Genomic DNA, 17,409 nt, shown 5'->3' on the forward strand with positions numbered 1-17,409 from the left:
CTCATCTGAAGTATCGCAGAGATAACTAGTGCTTCTTCTCTACGAACTTAAGATTTAGTTACCCAGAAGTTCTATTTATAGTAGTAAGCAAGGTTTAGCAATTCGAGCTGAAGCTTGGGCTGACTTCCTGTCCTGCTTATATCAAGATTTCGTTCTTTGAGTTTTCTCATGAAACCAAATAGTGTCCTTTTTAGTAATGATGCTCAAGCCCTTTTTAATTACCACCATTGACATTAAAAAGACTAGTGGCTTGATGTTATTTACATGGCCTGTCTTGAAGTGACAAACTTCTAGAGACACAATATCGGTACAGATTGACAAAGTATAGATATATATATAAACATTAGCGAAAACTCCTATACTCTATATTAAAGATTTTTGGCATACATCAGTCTAGACATCTCTTCATGACTCTAGGTTCGCCCTGCGCAATGACAAATGTTTAGTGCATTGAATACCAAGTGGCAAATGGACTATTGTTGCGACCGACGGATTTTCCGTTCCGTCTGCTTTGATCTATAATGTTTCTTTAAAAAAAAAGAAAAATTCGATGCTGCTATATATGTATACTGTGCTGATTAACATCTAAACCAAGGACTATAAGAAACTTATAAGCAGAAATTAAAAATCATCCAAGGCCTTCTAACCTTTGACTACTTTTTTTGACCTGAAACTGCAACATCCTCTTTTAGGCCCAATCAAACACTTCTTGGTAACGAACTGTAAGTAAGGGGTTACCCGGCTTAATAGTAACCGAAACTCTAAAAAAATGGAATTTTGATGCCAATAGATACATCAAAAGAATCAGATTTTTCTGATGATTGAAATATATAAAGTTTATCAAGTTTGGTCTTACCCATCAAAAGTTATGAGCTTGAGAATATTTGCCTTATTATAGAAAAAAGGTGAACCCCACCACCTAAAAGTCATATAATCTTAATGAAAACCACACCATCAGATTGAGCGTATCAGAGAACCCTTCTGTAGAGGTTTCAAGCTTCTATCTGCAAAAATGTAGAGTTGTGTATTTTTTGCCAGAAGAAAGATCACGGATGCGTGTTTATTTGTTTATTTTTCTTCTCAGAGGCGATCGCAACGACCTAGAGGTCCTAGAATATTGTGAGAGGGATCATTTGAACGGAGATTTAAAGTCCCAGTGCCCTTTTTAAGCGAACAAAAAATTGGAGGGCAACTAGGCCTCCTCCCGCGCTCATTTTTTCCTAAAGTCACCTGATCAAAATTTTGGGATAGCCATTTTGTTCAGCATAATCGATAAATCAACTAACTATGTTTTTGAGGATAAATTCCCCAAAGTCCCCAGGGAAGGGCTGCAATTTGTAAGCTTTGCCCATTTTTTACATATGGAATTGGTTATTGGGAAGTATACAGACATTTTCATGGATTTTTGCTAGTGGGGGGGGGGTTGAGGGAGAAGATTACGTTGGTGGATCTTTCCATGGAGAAACTTTTCATTGGGGAAGGGAATTTCCATGGAGGAGATGCCAGATATCCCCACATTATTTGAAAAACGATCAGAAATAAAAAAAAATAGTTTTTTTTTCAACTGGAAGTAAGGAGTAACTTTAAAACTTAAAACGAACAAAAATTGTTACGTATATGAGGAGGTTCGCCCCCTAATCAATATCTCGATTTTTGGGCTAATGTTTCTTAGTACTTTCAGAAGAGCTATTTATTCTAATTAAACCTTTTATAAATCATTGGTCATTCTTAAGGAATTGGAACAAAATTCGAACTTTAGCATAAAAGGCGAGGCATTGACGAGGGGGCAAACCCCTTCGAATACGTAATAATTTCTATTCGTTTTAAGTTTTAATTTTGCTCTTTACTTCCAGTTGGAAATACTTAATTTTTTTGTTTAAGAAATACAAGGCAGGTCAAAGAAAGCAAAATCCTATGCAAGTGAGCTTTTCAGCTTAAAGTGAATTCGTCTTCTTAACCAGCCAAATATTTTCCTAGGCTAAAATAAATTAAAGTAAAATTATTTAAACAAAATTGTTTTTAAAATAAAAACAAAATTAGTTCTAAATAAAAAATACCAATTAATTTTCACATATAGAAGAACTTCACCTTTAAATCTGGTTCCATTGTAAATAATCTTATCAGATATATGATTTTTTTTGAAATTTTCAACTTTTTTAGCGAAGTTGGCAGACGTTATACTGTAAATTGTTCTAGTTGTTTTTATTTATTGTCCTTACATATTAAACCGTCAAAAAACCAACTCTGGTATATGTTCCCATTCTTTTTCATCTAAATAGTCTAGTCCATTTTTTTTTCACCGAGTAAAATATGAGGCATCTTAATTAAAAACAGTTTCTGACGAAAATAGAAATCAAAATAATATTACGTTACCATAAACAACTGATCCTCCGGAGTCTTTAGTACGACGGGGAGCAGCTAGAATACGGACTACTTCACTTCGACCTTTAGAGTTAGCAGCCCATAAGTTCAATTCATAAATGTATGTAGGTTCAAGCAGCTTGAGTTGAAACTTCGGCTGACTTCCTGTCATATTGGCAACCAGATTTCCACTCTCCGAGTAAGCTTCAAGGACAAAAATCTAAAATAGTACAAGATCAAATTAGAAAAAAATTCAATGTAATGTTGATAACTGTATTTTTTTTAAATAGTAGGTATTCAGATTTGAGAATCTCATTTTTTTGTTTTCTTCTTCATCTATAGAGTAATTTATTTTATATTCTATTAGTCTGGTTTTTCTTTTCTCTTAGGCTACTTTACTTTCATTGATAAAGGCTTCGGGATGCAAAAATGAAATGCTTATACTTTTAATAGTTTATTTTATTGATTGTCTTGGTTAAGGTTTTACTTAGCCTTTACTCTTGTATATGTTCTTTTTGCTTCTATTTAAAATTTTGTGGGGAGGGGGTGGATACAGAAGGCCCCGGGGCCATGTGCATCATTTTAATTCGTCATTCTTTTACAAAAACCTCACTACCAACATCAGTGCTCATCAGACACTAAATATGAAATTGCACCAAGATACACATTTTTTAACCAATCAACTGTTGTAATTTAAACAATTGCCTTGAAATTTTGACATAATGTCAGATGTAGCGGCGGAGTGATTGGGGCATATATGGAGTGTCATGTTGCCATCTTATTGGTTTTGACTCTAAATAACACTTAACCTGCTAAAATGCGATAGATTGAAGATATTTATCTTCTTATTCAAAATAATGTACCTAGGACTGAAAAGAGTAAATCAAATGTAGTCAAAAACTAAAAAAAGAAACATATACCTCAAGAAACCCTAAAAAATAAAACCCTGAAAACATCGAAATGTGTGAAAACCAAAAATGAACGTACGTGGCAGTCATGACTTATTTCATAATTTTCAAAGGTGACTTTCTATGTTTCGTCTTAACAAATTTCTATTTTTCGGACAGGTAAATTATTTAGCACTGCCCTTTTGTTTTCATCATGTATGGTGGGGTTCTTTAGAGTTTCTTAAAAAATATTAATCTAACTAACATATAACCAATCATTCTTATTGTGCATAGCCTAAACTGAGACATAGGTAAAAATAATATATCTCAAAGCATACCGTTAAACCGTTATCAACGGTTTAATGGTATACCGGTAACAAAGCATACCACTATTAATAAAAGGGAGCCACGTCTAGCATCCATTATTGGCCTATACATTTTTTTTGTGTCTGCCGCGTTCTATGACAGCTCCCTTTTTTGAGCATGTTACAGGGGCTGATAGTTTAAAATTATTATAAAAAAATGAAGTTGTGAAGTTAAATATGAATTACTAAAGATTATAAACATGGTGTACAAACAAAGGAAAGTGCTTAGGGATTTAGAGAAAATTTAGATAAGCCTTTTTAAAAGAAAGGTGATACGAGTGAATCTGGAAATAACAGGGGCGTTTGCTTAGTTCCTGTAAAAAAAAGGAAATTACTTAGAATGATAATATTTTCTTGACGAAGAGATGCCTTAGACAAAGTATTGAACAAACAATAGTAGGTTTTTAGGACGGCCAAATTTTCACTCTTAGATCCATAATTGAGAAGTGTCTGATCATCAGACCCCTTTAGTCCTCTGTTTTATCGATAATAGGCAAGCAACTGATCTGGCTGATAGAAAAGCTTTATTAAAGGCCATACCTTTGACTGGTATACAATGTAAGTATATTAAAGGCATAAGTAACTAAATTTTTAAAATTTCCTTTTATTGTGCTTTCATTAAAAAAAAAAAAAAAAAAAAAAAAAAAAAAAAAAAAAAAAAAAAAAAAAAAAAAAAAAAAAAAAAAACGCCCCCTTGTTTTCAAAAATATTTTTTTATATGTTCATTAAAAAACAAGAAAAATGTGACTGAATCATGCCTACCTAAATTGTAGTGAATTGACAACACTGGTCATTAGTGCCACATACGACAATGATATTGCTGCAATTAACGTAAGAAGTGAACACATAACCCTTCATCCCGTGTATCGATATGTTGGACCAGTACGAATGTAAATTGTCAATGCGTAAGCGTGTATATGGCGTGTGCTTGAAACTTGATAAGAAATCGCAAATTCAAATCAAAAGAATGTGAAAATTAAGATTTAGTGCTGAAATTTCTTGTTCACGATGTACGTCTTCAGATCTCTACATAAATACTCTATTAACATACAGACATATTGTTCCCTCACTTGACAACTTCGTTAAAGTTTCGAATTAAGAAATTTTCCTATTTGAAAATTCAGCTGGGACTTCCACCAATACATGAGTGAATTGGAAGATCTGAGACACTCTAACTCTAAGATGTATAACTTACTAAAAGCGCTTTGCATGTCCTACAAAATACTTTCAGCTAGAAATCTAATAGAGGATTCACTATTGCGAAATTTAGAGATATCCCAAGTTCAGTCATAATTGATCCTGACATATGAGAGGGTGAGATGCACGAAAGAGATTTCAAGTTTTATTCTGTATCTTTCTTCTTAGTGCTGTCCGAACCGATCCTTCAGCGAAACAGCTCTTTATGCGTCCCACATATTTTTTTTTATTTAGAAAAAGGGTTTAAGGGTTGACATATAACTCGAGTAGAGATAAAGTCATATTAATGCTTCAAACTTAAAAACAAAAATAAATCTGAATAAATACATAAGTTCAAAACGAACCAAAACTAAATAGAATGGACATTTCAAACATAAAGAAAACATATGATGGATAAATAGATATGGATACATATAGATAAATAGTTGAATCCTGAAACAAACAGAAATAAAAATGAATAATCAAGTTAAATTTAAAAAAAGGAAATAAAGAATTAATAGGAATAAAGAATGGACAAAAATGTACTTCACTTCAGACTAAAGAAGCTGGATTGATTTTTTAAAACATAATTACATAAATTCTTCTAAGTATTAGCAATTTTTGAATATTTGATATAATAATGAGAAAAGAAAAATGTTTAAAAATTTGTTTAGTTTTCATTAAACTGCGCGTGAAGCTTTGGGCTTAAGCGAGTTTACTAGTGCTAACCCTGCTCTAGTTTGTGGTATTTGTTTTTCTTGTTTCCGTGGAATTTTTTCATTGAATTTAAAAACCATCCAAAGTAATGAAGCCATCCTACAGACGCTTTTGAATATAAACATATATTAAGCCACAATTTTATTAAAAACTGGTGTTTTTTCACGCTCAATTTAGTTGTAATTGCACTTTTTTAAATTAATGCATGTCAAGGTCGGTGGGGGCTCTTCGCAACCCCCCCCCCAACCCCCCTCCCCCCCGCGCGTTAGTCATTACGCGCCATTGTAGTTGTTTCCCTGTGTCACACCTGTGAATATATATATATATATATATATATATATATATATATATATATATATATATATATATATATATATATATATATATATATATATATATATATAAATAAGTTGTTTGTCTGTCTGTCGACTGACGTCATGTTTGTGTGTCGACTGACGTCATGTTTGTGTGTCGACTGACGTCATGTTTGTCGACTGACGTCATTATAAGGATTGAGCTGTATGTCGTCATGAAGTTGTTTGTCGTCTGACGTCATGTTTGTCGACTAACGAAACTACAGACCGGGACACCGGGACACAAATGACGTGTTATGTCTGTTATAACGTAATAGAGGCAACAATCTTGACAGGGCCTTTTGAGGGTGAGGCTTTTCTTATTCCACGCATTCTCATGATTCCAATGGATCTGCCTTTTCAACCTAAAAGATTGCAATTCCCAATTTGATTAGCATATTTAGTTTTCAGTCCAGAACCACTAAAGCTATTATGTAAATATCAAAAATATTTATGTTGTCTGAGCAATAATTTTTAGTTTTTATTTCAAAATAGAAAATTACCTGACAATTTTAGAATTATATCTATCTATATATATAAAAATAAGTTGTCTGTCTGTGGATCAGGTGACGTCATGTTTCTGTGTCGACTGGCGTCATGAAGTTAGTTGTCGTCATTTTTGCTATGACGGTGACGTGTTAAAGATATTTAAGACATATATGTTCACGTAGAAATCTATTAATGTTTAAGTTTAAAATGACTGATGAACTTACAATGGCAAAAGCCGATGAAGATGCTCAAAGAGTCTATGCCAAAAAACTTGCTGCTGATAGAGAAAGTCAGAAAAGGAAGCGTGCCGAGGAATCAAAAGAAAAGCAAGGAAACAGGCTTGAGGCTAAAGAACGCAAAACCGCGCAGTTAGATGAAGATCCACCTGGACAGCGAGAGTCAAAACATATCAAAACTGAAAATGATAGCGATGATGATTGGGTTTGGGATCTTGACTTGGATAAGGTCATCAATGCCTACCAGATTTTAGTCAAAAAAACAAAGGTTCGGCGATATGTATTTCATAGTGAAGCTGAAAAATAAAGAAGAAAAAGAAAACTGAAAAAAGAAAAAATGTAAAAATCTAAAAAATACTAAAAAGAAAAAACACTCAAAGAGAAATTACAGACCGGGATACAAATGACGACCGGGACATAGGGAATATAAATAACGACCGGGACACTCAAGGAGAAATTACAGACTGGGATACCGGGACACAAATGACGACCGGGACACAGGCAATATAAATGACGACCAGGACAACAATGGCAACACCCGAGGAAGCTGCTCAAAACGAATGTATTCACGCCGAAGTAGCAGAGTTGGTAAAGCGTTATGTTTCAGGTTCTAGGTCCGAGAGGCTCCAGGTTTGAACCTTGGCTTTAGCATTAAAACAAAAGAAGAAAAAAAACTAAAAAAGGTAAAAACTACAAAAAAACTAAAAAGAAAATATATATATATATTTATATATATCATCTTTTCCACAAAAATAATAATTTAGTGCTTCTGCTTAAAAACAGCAATCGAATTGATGCCTCCTGATACGCAACTATCAACAAAGTGGCAATCGTTGTGGTCGGTGATCAGTTCTTACCTCGAGATAATATTCTTTATAGGCGAAACAATCAGTTGACAAGAATTGCTTAAACTCATCGATGCTACGATGCCCTACAATATCCTGACGAATATAAATGACGCCCGGGACACTCAAATAGAAATCACAGACTGGGACACCGGGACACAAATGACGACGGGGACACAGGGAATATAAATGACGACCCGGACACAGGGACACAACTACAACGGGGACGCCGGGGGGCACAGGGGGATATATAAATGACGACGGCAACAAAGGAAATGGTCGATTAGCAATCACCATCAACAAAGCTCAAGGGCAATCAATAGAATCATGAGGTATAGATCTGAATACGGATTGTTTTCCCATGGACCATTATGCGTTGCATGTTCAAGAGTCGGTAAACCTGACAATCTATTTATATGCACAGACGATGGGACAGCAAAGAATGTTGTATATTCGCAAGTTTTACGTAGTTTAAAACATATATATCTATATTCACAGGTGGGACATAGGGACACAACTACAATGGCGCGTAACTAATATGGCGCGTAACGACTTACGCGTGCGGGGGGGCTTGGGGGGGGGGGGGCGAAGCGCCCCCACCAACTAGGTGTTGGGGTGGTATATATATATACAGCTAGTATATATATATATATATATATATATATATATATATATATATATATATATATATATATATATAAATGACACGGGCCGTAATGTCATGCCTATGAACCGCCGATTGACCTTGAAGTAAAAGCTGCAGTATCTCGTCCCAAGATTGATTACATGTAAATGTAATAAATAAATCTGGACGACCATAGAGACGAACATACGCAATAGCATCTTGAGCATATTCATGCATATGACGGGGACTGCCAGCATATGACGAAGGTAAAATTGTTAATCTTCCAACGTTTGTGGTATTACCGTCATTTATAACTGCATCTCGCAAATGAATGTATTGTTCAGAGCGGAGCTTGGTCTGATTCAGGCGGATATATAGCAAACGTTCTGATTCAATTTTAGCATGCATATCAACGACAAATTGGTGAAACAATTCACGGCATTTTAAAATATAATTTTCTTTATCCTGCCGAATCATTAGTCTATAGGAATAATAATGCATTGCACTGCATTTCTTATTTATTTCTTTGTTAGTGGCTGGATTCATCAATTTAATATTAAAGTGATAGCCGTCGGCTCCATCCCCAAAAATGATAGGATATTGTAGGGCATCGTAGCATCGATGAGTTTCAACAATTCTTAACAACTGAGAGTTTCGCTTATGAAGAATAATATCTCGAGGTAAAAACTGATCACCGACCATAACGATTGCCACTTCGTCGATAGTTGGAGCATTGTATCTACGCACATGTTGGCCAGGAGGCGTTTTGTCAGCGGAAATAACAATTTTATGCGTATCAGTAGGCATCAAATCGATGGCTGTTTTGAACAGACGCACTAAATTATTATTTTCGTGGAAAAGATGTCGCAATTGGAAACGATTGTCCTTTCAACGTTGGGAGAAATTTTGCAACGAGCATTCAATTCAGAATTTCTATCACTGATGAATTGTAAAAATTTATGATTCTCGCCTGAGAATGGTAGAAGGGACCCTGCTCTATGATAAATTTGCCCTTTTACTTTGAAAGTAGACATAAATTGATCTGGATTTTCGATTTGGGCTCCAAACGACGTCATTTGGAAACATGAGTTGTATTTTCTGATTTTTGAAAAAAAACGCTTAGATTCTGACGTAGTTCCAGTAAGGAAAGTCTTCAATGGCTCTGGTGGTGCAGCCAATAGAGGAAGTTTAACTTTTCCTGAGGCGCAACACATTCCCCTTGTTTCACCATTGAATTTCAAGGCCTTGCAATAGGGACAAATTTTAGACATTGTCCCGATTTGAATACATCTACTCAAGCTATAATCATCGACTGGGCTGTACCTGAATGCCAGGCGATAACTTTCAGGTTGCTCTGATTCCTCGGCACGCTTTCTTTTCTTACTTTCTCTACCAGTAGCAAGCCTGATTTCTTGCTTTTCTTGTGATTCCTCGGCACGCTTTCTTTTCTTACTTTCTCTATCAGCAGCAAGCCTGATTTCTTGCTGTTCTTGTGATTCCTCGGCACGCCTTCTTTTTTCACTTTCTCTTTTAGCAGCAAGTCTGCTTTCGCGTTGCTCTGGTAGTTCCTCGGCACGCTTTCTGTTCTTTCTTTCTCTATCAGCCTCAAGCCTGTTTCCTTGCTGTTCTTTTGATTCCTCGGCACGCTTTCTTTTCTGACTTTCTCTATCAGCAGCAAGTTTTTTGGCCTAGACTCTTTGAGCATCTTCATCGGCTTTTGCCATTGTAAGTTCATCAGTCATTTTAAACTTAAACATTAATAGATTTCTACGTGAACATATATGTCTTAAATATCTTTGATGACGTTACCGTCATAGCAAAAATGACGACAACTAACTTCATGATTAAATATCTTTAATGATGTCACCGTCATAGCAAAAATGACGACAACTAACTTCATGACGTCAGTCGACACAGAAACATGACGTCACCTGACAGACAGACACACAGACAGACAACTTATTTTTATATATATAGATAGATAAGTTGTTTGCCTGTGGGTCTGTCGAGTGACGTCATGCAATCATGTCGTCATGAAGTCCCCCACCAAACTAGGTGTTGGGGCGGCGCGAAGCGCCACCTCAACAGCTAGTTATATATATATATATATATATATATATATATATATATATATATATATATATATATATATATATATATATATATATATATATATATATATATATATATATATATATATACATATATATATATATATATATATATACATATATATATATATATATATATATATATATATATATATATATATATATATATAAAAATAAGTTATCTGTGTGTGCGTGTGTGTGTGTGTGTGTGTCTGTCGAGTGACGTCAAGTTTGTGTGTCGACTGACGTCATGTTTTCGACTGACGAAATTACAGACCGGGACATCGGGACACAAATGACGACCGGGACACCGGCACATAGGGAATATAAATGATGACCGGGACACTCAAAGAGAAAGCGACCGGAACACAAGGAATGTTCGATTAGCAATCACCATCAACAAAGCACCGGGACACAAATGACGACCGGGACACAGGGAGTATAAATGACGACCAGTACATAAGTAAAAAAAAAACTAAAAAAACTAAAAAAAAGGCAAAAACTACAAAAAAACTAAAAAGAAAAAAAAACTAAAAACTAATAAAAAAACTAAAAAAGCTAAAAAACTAAAAAAACTAAAAAGAAAGAATAAAAAAGGAAAAAAATTAAAAATAAAGGTGAAAAACAAAACTATTTATTTCATCATATACCATTTCAAAAACGAATGTATATACAGACCGGGACACCGGGATACAAATGACGACCGGGACACAGGGAATATAAATGACGACCGGGACACAGGGACATAACTACAACGGGGACGCCGGGGGGCACAGGGGGATATATAAATGACGGTGGGGACACAGGGAATTTTCGATTAGCAATCACCATCAACAAAGCTCAAGGGAAATCATTAGAATCATGAGGTATAACTAAAAAAACTAAAAAAAGGTAAAAAACTAAAAACTAAAAAAAAGACCAATTCAAAAACGAATGTATATACAGACCGGGACACCGGGACACAAATAACGACCGGGACACCGGGACACAAGGAATATAAATGACGCCCGGGACACTCAAAGAGAAATCACAGACTGGGACACCGGGACACAAATGACGACCGGGACATAGGGAATATAAATGACGACCGAGACACAGGGACACAACTACAACGGGGACGCCGGGGGCACAGGGGGATATATAAATGACGACGGCGACACAGGGAATGGTCGATTAACAATCACCATCAACAAAGCTCAAGGGCAATCATTAGAATCATGAGGTATAGATCTGAATACGGATTGTTTTCCCATGGACCATTATATGTTGCATGTTCAAGAGTCGGTAAAGCTGACAATCTATTTATATGCACAGACAATGGGACAGCAAAGAATGTTATATATTCGCAAGTTTTACGTAGTTAAAAACATATATATATATATATATATATATATATATATATATATATATATATATATATATATATATATATATATATCATGAAAAGAGAAATCACCAATGCAACAGCACAAACACAAAAAAAAAGAGAGACAGAAGGAGAAAAGGAAGATTGTTTTCCTAAATTAGTGATTAATATAGACCAGCACTTGAATGAGGCCTTAACCCTACTCATCCATACAATCACATAGGTCAAACAGCATAGCCACACACAATCAACAATAAAGAATAATCCATGGACAGGCAGTCATGTCGTCAATAAGTCGTCATTTACCAAACAATAGAAAAAATAATATAGACAAATAATTTAGAGGCAACACCCAACATAAGGGCTCATCAGGAGAATACATTGGCCTATATAGGGTTTCGCCACTCTAATATGGCGCGTAACGACCCACGCGCGTGGGGGGGCTTGGGGGGTGGGTGCGAAGCGCCCCCACCAACTAGGTGTTGGGGTGGCGCGAAGCACCCCCACCAACTAGGTGTTTGGGGTGGCACTTCGTGCCATATATATATATATATATATATATATATATATATATATATATATATATATATATATATATATATATATATATATATATATATATATATATATATATATATATATATATATATATATAAAGAAAAAATTGGACACCATGAAATAATTTAACCATATTTGTTTGCTTCATTTTTTGCCTTATTGCCCTGAATTGTTCACCCCAGTTGCTCAGAAAATTTCATACCTTAAAATTTTTGGTCTGCCTACATGCCCAGAAATTTTTACCTGAACCAGCGATAGAAAAGAAAATTTTCACGCTAAAATTTAACGCAATCAACTTGTTATTCAAAAACTGGTCTTCCATGTTCAGGTACTCTTGGCTCAATCAACTTACTCTGAAAGTTTAATTCTGATTGTAGAAAAAATATTCTTGGCCATTTTTCAATTGTCACAAATAGAAACAACCTAGTTTTTTTCAAATTAGTTCCTAATCTCAGGTCCATTTTGCCCCGTAAGCTGGAACTCGATCGGAGAAAGACAAATTGGGGCCTTTTGGGAGGTCACGTACAAAAGGTTGTTTTCAATAGCATCAACAGTTGTCTTGATTAAGGTTCCACTGTCGCTTTCAGCTTCCTGTGAAAATTTAAAGCCTATGAGAGACGAAAAAATTTAGGTCCCGAGCCACGAATCGAAACAGTCAAGAATAATTTTAAATTTATATCCTTATAAAGTATCAGAAATCACGTCAAAAATAGTCCCTGTATCGATTTTTATTTTTGAAAAATAATTACTCAGGATTTGGATTCAGGAATAAGTTCAGTGTTGCATCGTTAGCCAATCCAAATTGCCGCAGCTTGAACTTATGTTTTTTATGCACCAAAGGAGAGTCGTATCACTCCCATTTCAAAGCTAATCTAAAATGTATTTCAAGAAAAAGTTAAATTTGGCCATACACAGAATACATTATGTAGCATTTCAATTTATTACCGTTCCTACGGATTGTATGATCTCGTCTATTCAAAAGATTATACAGATTCTCATATATATGTATAAAAATTAGAAGATCAATAATAAGATAAAAATAAAAGATAAAATTAAAGTTAAATATATGTATAAAAAAATTTAAAGACTATGCTGGAAACATAAAATAAAATTGTGTCTGTTTTTCTAATTCACGAATTGATATAATACAACTTCTGTTATATAAATTCTATAATATAACTTCAAGGCTGATCAAGCAGTGCCGATCGGTAGTTTAAAAAAAAATCGGAAATAGGAAGTTTTTTTTACCCTTTTTGCCGTATTTGGCCAAATACATTTTTTTACATTTGGTTTCCATTGGCGCATTAACTTAAGACTTCTTTTGCCTTTGCCCATTTTCAAGTCCCTTAGCACCTCCCTCACCCAATAAAGCGTGCCGTTCCCTTAGCCCGATGTGTCTTCAAGTTTTCAATCTAATTGGCAAAAGCATTTTTTTTTCTTGTCCCGAGGACTTGTGGCTCTAAGTTTCAAATTGATAAAGGATAACAAGATTTTTTGTGTGTTTCAAAATCTCTTAACACCCTCTCCTTAAAAAAGCTGAAATTTGTATGATATGGTGTTTGGGGGCCAGGATGTGGGCCTACAAACTTGGTTTCCATGGCCAGCTGGAAGCATGATCCGTAACTTCTCGTGCCAAAGGGAACCTAGAGGACCCCTCAAAGCCAGTCTTTCCGAGCTACTTTAAACTATTTGTACCCCAGCAAGTTTTACGTTTATGGTTTCAAACTCAAAATCTTCACAAAAAGAGGTTTTCTGGCCATTTTAATGCCCTTAGTCAGACACCATTTCTGGTGAACGAATATTTTTTGATTTTTAATCCAGAAATAGCTTCTTGAACCAACGCTAGAGTGATGTCCCTAATAAAGAAGCAAAAGCGTAACGTTTTCTCACATCAAACAGTCCTTGATAGCAAACTGTAAGTAAGGAGTAACTCGTGTGAATAGTAACCGAAACTCTAAAAAAACAGTTTTCGTAGCAAAACATGCATCAAAAGAGTCAGCTTTTTATAGTAATTCTAAATCCTATTTGTCTTCATTTACTTTTAACTGCTCAATTTTGTAACTAGGGAAAACATTCCAAAAGGGAATTGGCGAGGGGGATACGCCAAAGTCCTTGAAAAACAAATGAGCTTTGAAATACATTTTTTCTTCTAGGTTAGAGAATTAGAGATCAAAGCAAAAAATTAAAATACCTTAAAGTATGAGAGGCTGAGGGGGTGGTAGCCTTAACTTATAAACAGGAAAATGTCTGTTTATTGCAATTTTTAATTTTGGTGTTCGCTTTCATTCGAAATTACATTTTTTCTCTACTAAACTAAATAAAATTCAATTTTGAACTGAACTAAAACTAGATTACGTGCAAAACTGAATTAAAGCTAAACCGCATTGAATAAAAACTACCGCTGAAAACTAAATATTTTCCTCTCACCTGCGTAAGTCCTCCGTCAAATCCTTCAACGCATTCAATTTGGAGCGACTCTGAATTTTCTTTTGTCGTGTTACAAAGCTTAGGAGCTCCAGGTGGACCTGAAAATTAGAGCCAGTTAGAAGCATTTTGTCCCATCTTGTCCCCCGGGAAATCATTCACATTCTTGGCACAGGAAATGATGCTCAATGTAAAAAGAAGTGAAATTTATAAGAGGGCTTAAATTTTTCAATTTACAGTTTGAAAATTCCTTGCAAAAAAAAAATAAGCTCAAAAGATAACATTTTTATTAGAAGCAGATCTTCATACAATTCTGATCAAAACGGATCAGGGACAGTTCTTCAAAAATATTTGATAACGAGAAGGGAAAACCGTATGAATTTTCTCAGAGTGTATTTCTTTTCTTTTTTTTTCATCACTTAGAGACTTTGTTTTTTTTAAATAGTAAATTAAAAAAAAGAATACAAAAAAAGAAATATAAACCCTTTAGTAGAATTTGATCTATTATTTATAAAATGATAACAAGTAAAAATTCCAGAAAATGGTATTCATCAATATGCCTAGGTTCCCCATCGACGAAATTTGACAGCATACTTTTCTTCTCCAAATTTCAATGGCTTTATTCTCACCCTCTTAGTTTCCTCTCTTTGGGGGGGGTGGAGGAGTCCAACCATGACTGTTCTGTTTAGCATTGACTGGAATATTAATTATGATTAACATAAAAATTTACTTGAAGATAAACTGGAACAGGTGGAAAAATCACAGTGTATAATTTTTGAAAGAATAGAGTAAAATAAAAAGAAAAAAATAATACAAGATGATTAACTTTTAAAAAAGATTTAGAAATGGCACTTATTAGAACCAAACTATGAACAGTGTTTCAGTATTTAAGAATTTTTCTTTATTATTAGTGTCTAGCAGTTGAAGGGTCAGATACCTAATATGGGAGATTAGGTGTTTGGTCACCTTTTGGCTAAAGAGTTTAATCCAGGATAGTCCTCACGGACAATCAGTTTCTGTGTAATCTAAAGAAATATAAGGTCAGTTTGCCTTGTCGCAGAATTTGTTGCAATTATAGATCAAGATAATTAAATTATTGTCAGAAGCTAGCCATCTACATTGAGCAAACCTTGAATTAGATTGACAAGGACTTTCCTTAGCTCCACTGGCAATGTTTATCTTTCTTATTTCCAGAACCCATAATACTCATCACTGAATAGGTAGCTATTTAGGCGAAATCAACCTCTTCTTATAGGACATTCGGTAGCATCTGCTCAACAACTATAGGAAGAAAAAATTATTCCACCAGAGAAAAGGGTGTTTAGGACTTAATTTTTTGTTCAATTGTCTGGCTAATAAGTACAGTTATTCTCCACTCTTCTCCGTTGTATTGTCACAAAGCCTGAGGACAGTAACCCCGTGTTCCATAAAGTGTGATCTAACATAATAGCTCTCATAACCGCAGAATTCCATCGTTATAATTTGATATTTTGTGACTGGCAGAAACGAAGATCAATAACAACTGCTAAAAAATCATTCATGGCCCGGCCACTGGCTAAGAATGGCATATATACAATTTTGGATCAAGTCAATCATGCCAAGCATCGTCATCCGCACTATGCGGTTCAACATCAGTTGACACTGAAATAAAGCTAACTCAACATTTTCCTTTAGCAGGAATTCAACTCCATATAGGTCGAACCTGTCACTTGATCCAAGATTGTATATATGCCATTCTTAACCAGTGACGAAGAATGGACATCTCTTAATTAAAACAATCAAAGTTACTTAAGCAATTATCCGTGACTTGCATTACCCACAATAAGATATTTTTGCGACCAGCTGCAAAATACAATTGATAGATGCCTAAAATAAATTCGACGACTGTATAGAGAAGATATTAATACCAGTATTAGCAACCGACTAGATCCTTCTAAAATACTACTGTTGGACCCCACAGACGTGGTGCTAGTTTTTTTAATGCATGTCACAGCGTCAGCTCGCGATGCATAATAACGTTTTAATAATAAGCCAGTTTTTTCAACAGAAAAATGCCAAATATTTTCCATAATTATCAAGAGACAGTCACACCTTTACTCAAATTGATTACATGCTGATCCACCAGAAATGGAGATCGTCGGCTATCAAGTGTTCAGAGGAGCCAACACTGGGTTGAAAGACGGCTCAGATCATATTCTAGTTTCTGCTAGACAAAAACTGAATCTATTAAACCATAAGAAAGCCAGGCTTACTCCTAGATATGACAGTGAAAAACTCGTAATCGCAAAATTGAGGAATAAGTAGAAAAACTCCTTTCTAGCTCTGGAGCAAGCACAGTAAGACAATTAGAATCTACAAGAGGCAGTCATAGAGAGGATATGGTTGAAGATCAAAGATATTACATAAGATGTTGTTGTTCAAGCTGTTTTAAAGCGTACAAAAGTTGTGCGCTATCCGAACACTCACTGACCTGTACGAGAAGAAAAAAGCGTTTAACAAGACAGTTTTTAGAGAGCTTCGTAATAAGGTTCATAAGCTGGCAAGAAAGATGAAAATGCCTACTGGTCAAAGCCAACCACGTATCTAGAGAACGCTGAAGCTAGAAAAGAGAACAGTAAGTAATATAAAATCATCACAGTAGCTGAGCTAGGCAAAGAAATAGGATATTATTACCAAAATATGGAAAGACCAGATGTGACTATCATCACAGGATCATAGGCAGTACAATAGCGCAGCCTCAGAAAAGAGTGATGTGTTCACAATGTATTATTTATGTTGGCTTTTTTTTAACCAGGGCACTTCGTCTGGAAGGAGATGTTTTAGAAAATTTGAAAGGGATTCCTTCGACGCGAAACTGAAAGGGGTAATACCCTTTTTAATAGTAGAAAGTGATTGG

The 17,409-nt window shown here is 35.0% G+C and overlaps 1 protein-coding gene across 5 annotated transcripts in view; it reads right to left on the bottom strand.

Annotated features, from left to right (window-relative positions):
- The window catches only part of LOC136030372 (protein turtle-like), a 370,614-nt gene that overhangs the window by 84,908 nt on the left and 268,297 nt on the right, over nucleotides 1–17,409 (bottom strand). For all 5 annotated transcript variants that reach the window (XM_065709291.1, XM_065709293.1, XM_065709294.1 and 2 more), the window contains 2 exons: nucleotides 14,517–14,614; nucleotides 2,374–2,581 (listed from right to left, as the gene is read on the bottom strand). In XM_065709291.1, the coding sequence (XP_065565363.1) occupies nucleotides 2,374–2,581; nucleotides 14,517–14,614 (306 nt within the window). The remainder of the gene's footprint in view (nucleotides 1–2,373; nucleotides 2,582–14,516; nucleotides 14,615–17,409) is intronic.

The sequence above is a fragment of the Artemia franciscana genome, chromosome 8 (assembly GCF_032884065.1).
Source record: "Artemia franciscana chromosome 8, ASM3288406v1, whole genome shotgun sequence".
In the NCBI taxonomy this organism is placed as follows: Eukaryota; Metazoa; Arthropoda; class Branchiopoda; order Anostraca; family Artemiidae; genus Artemia; species Artemia franciscana.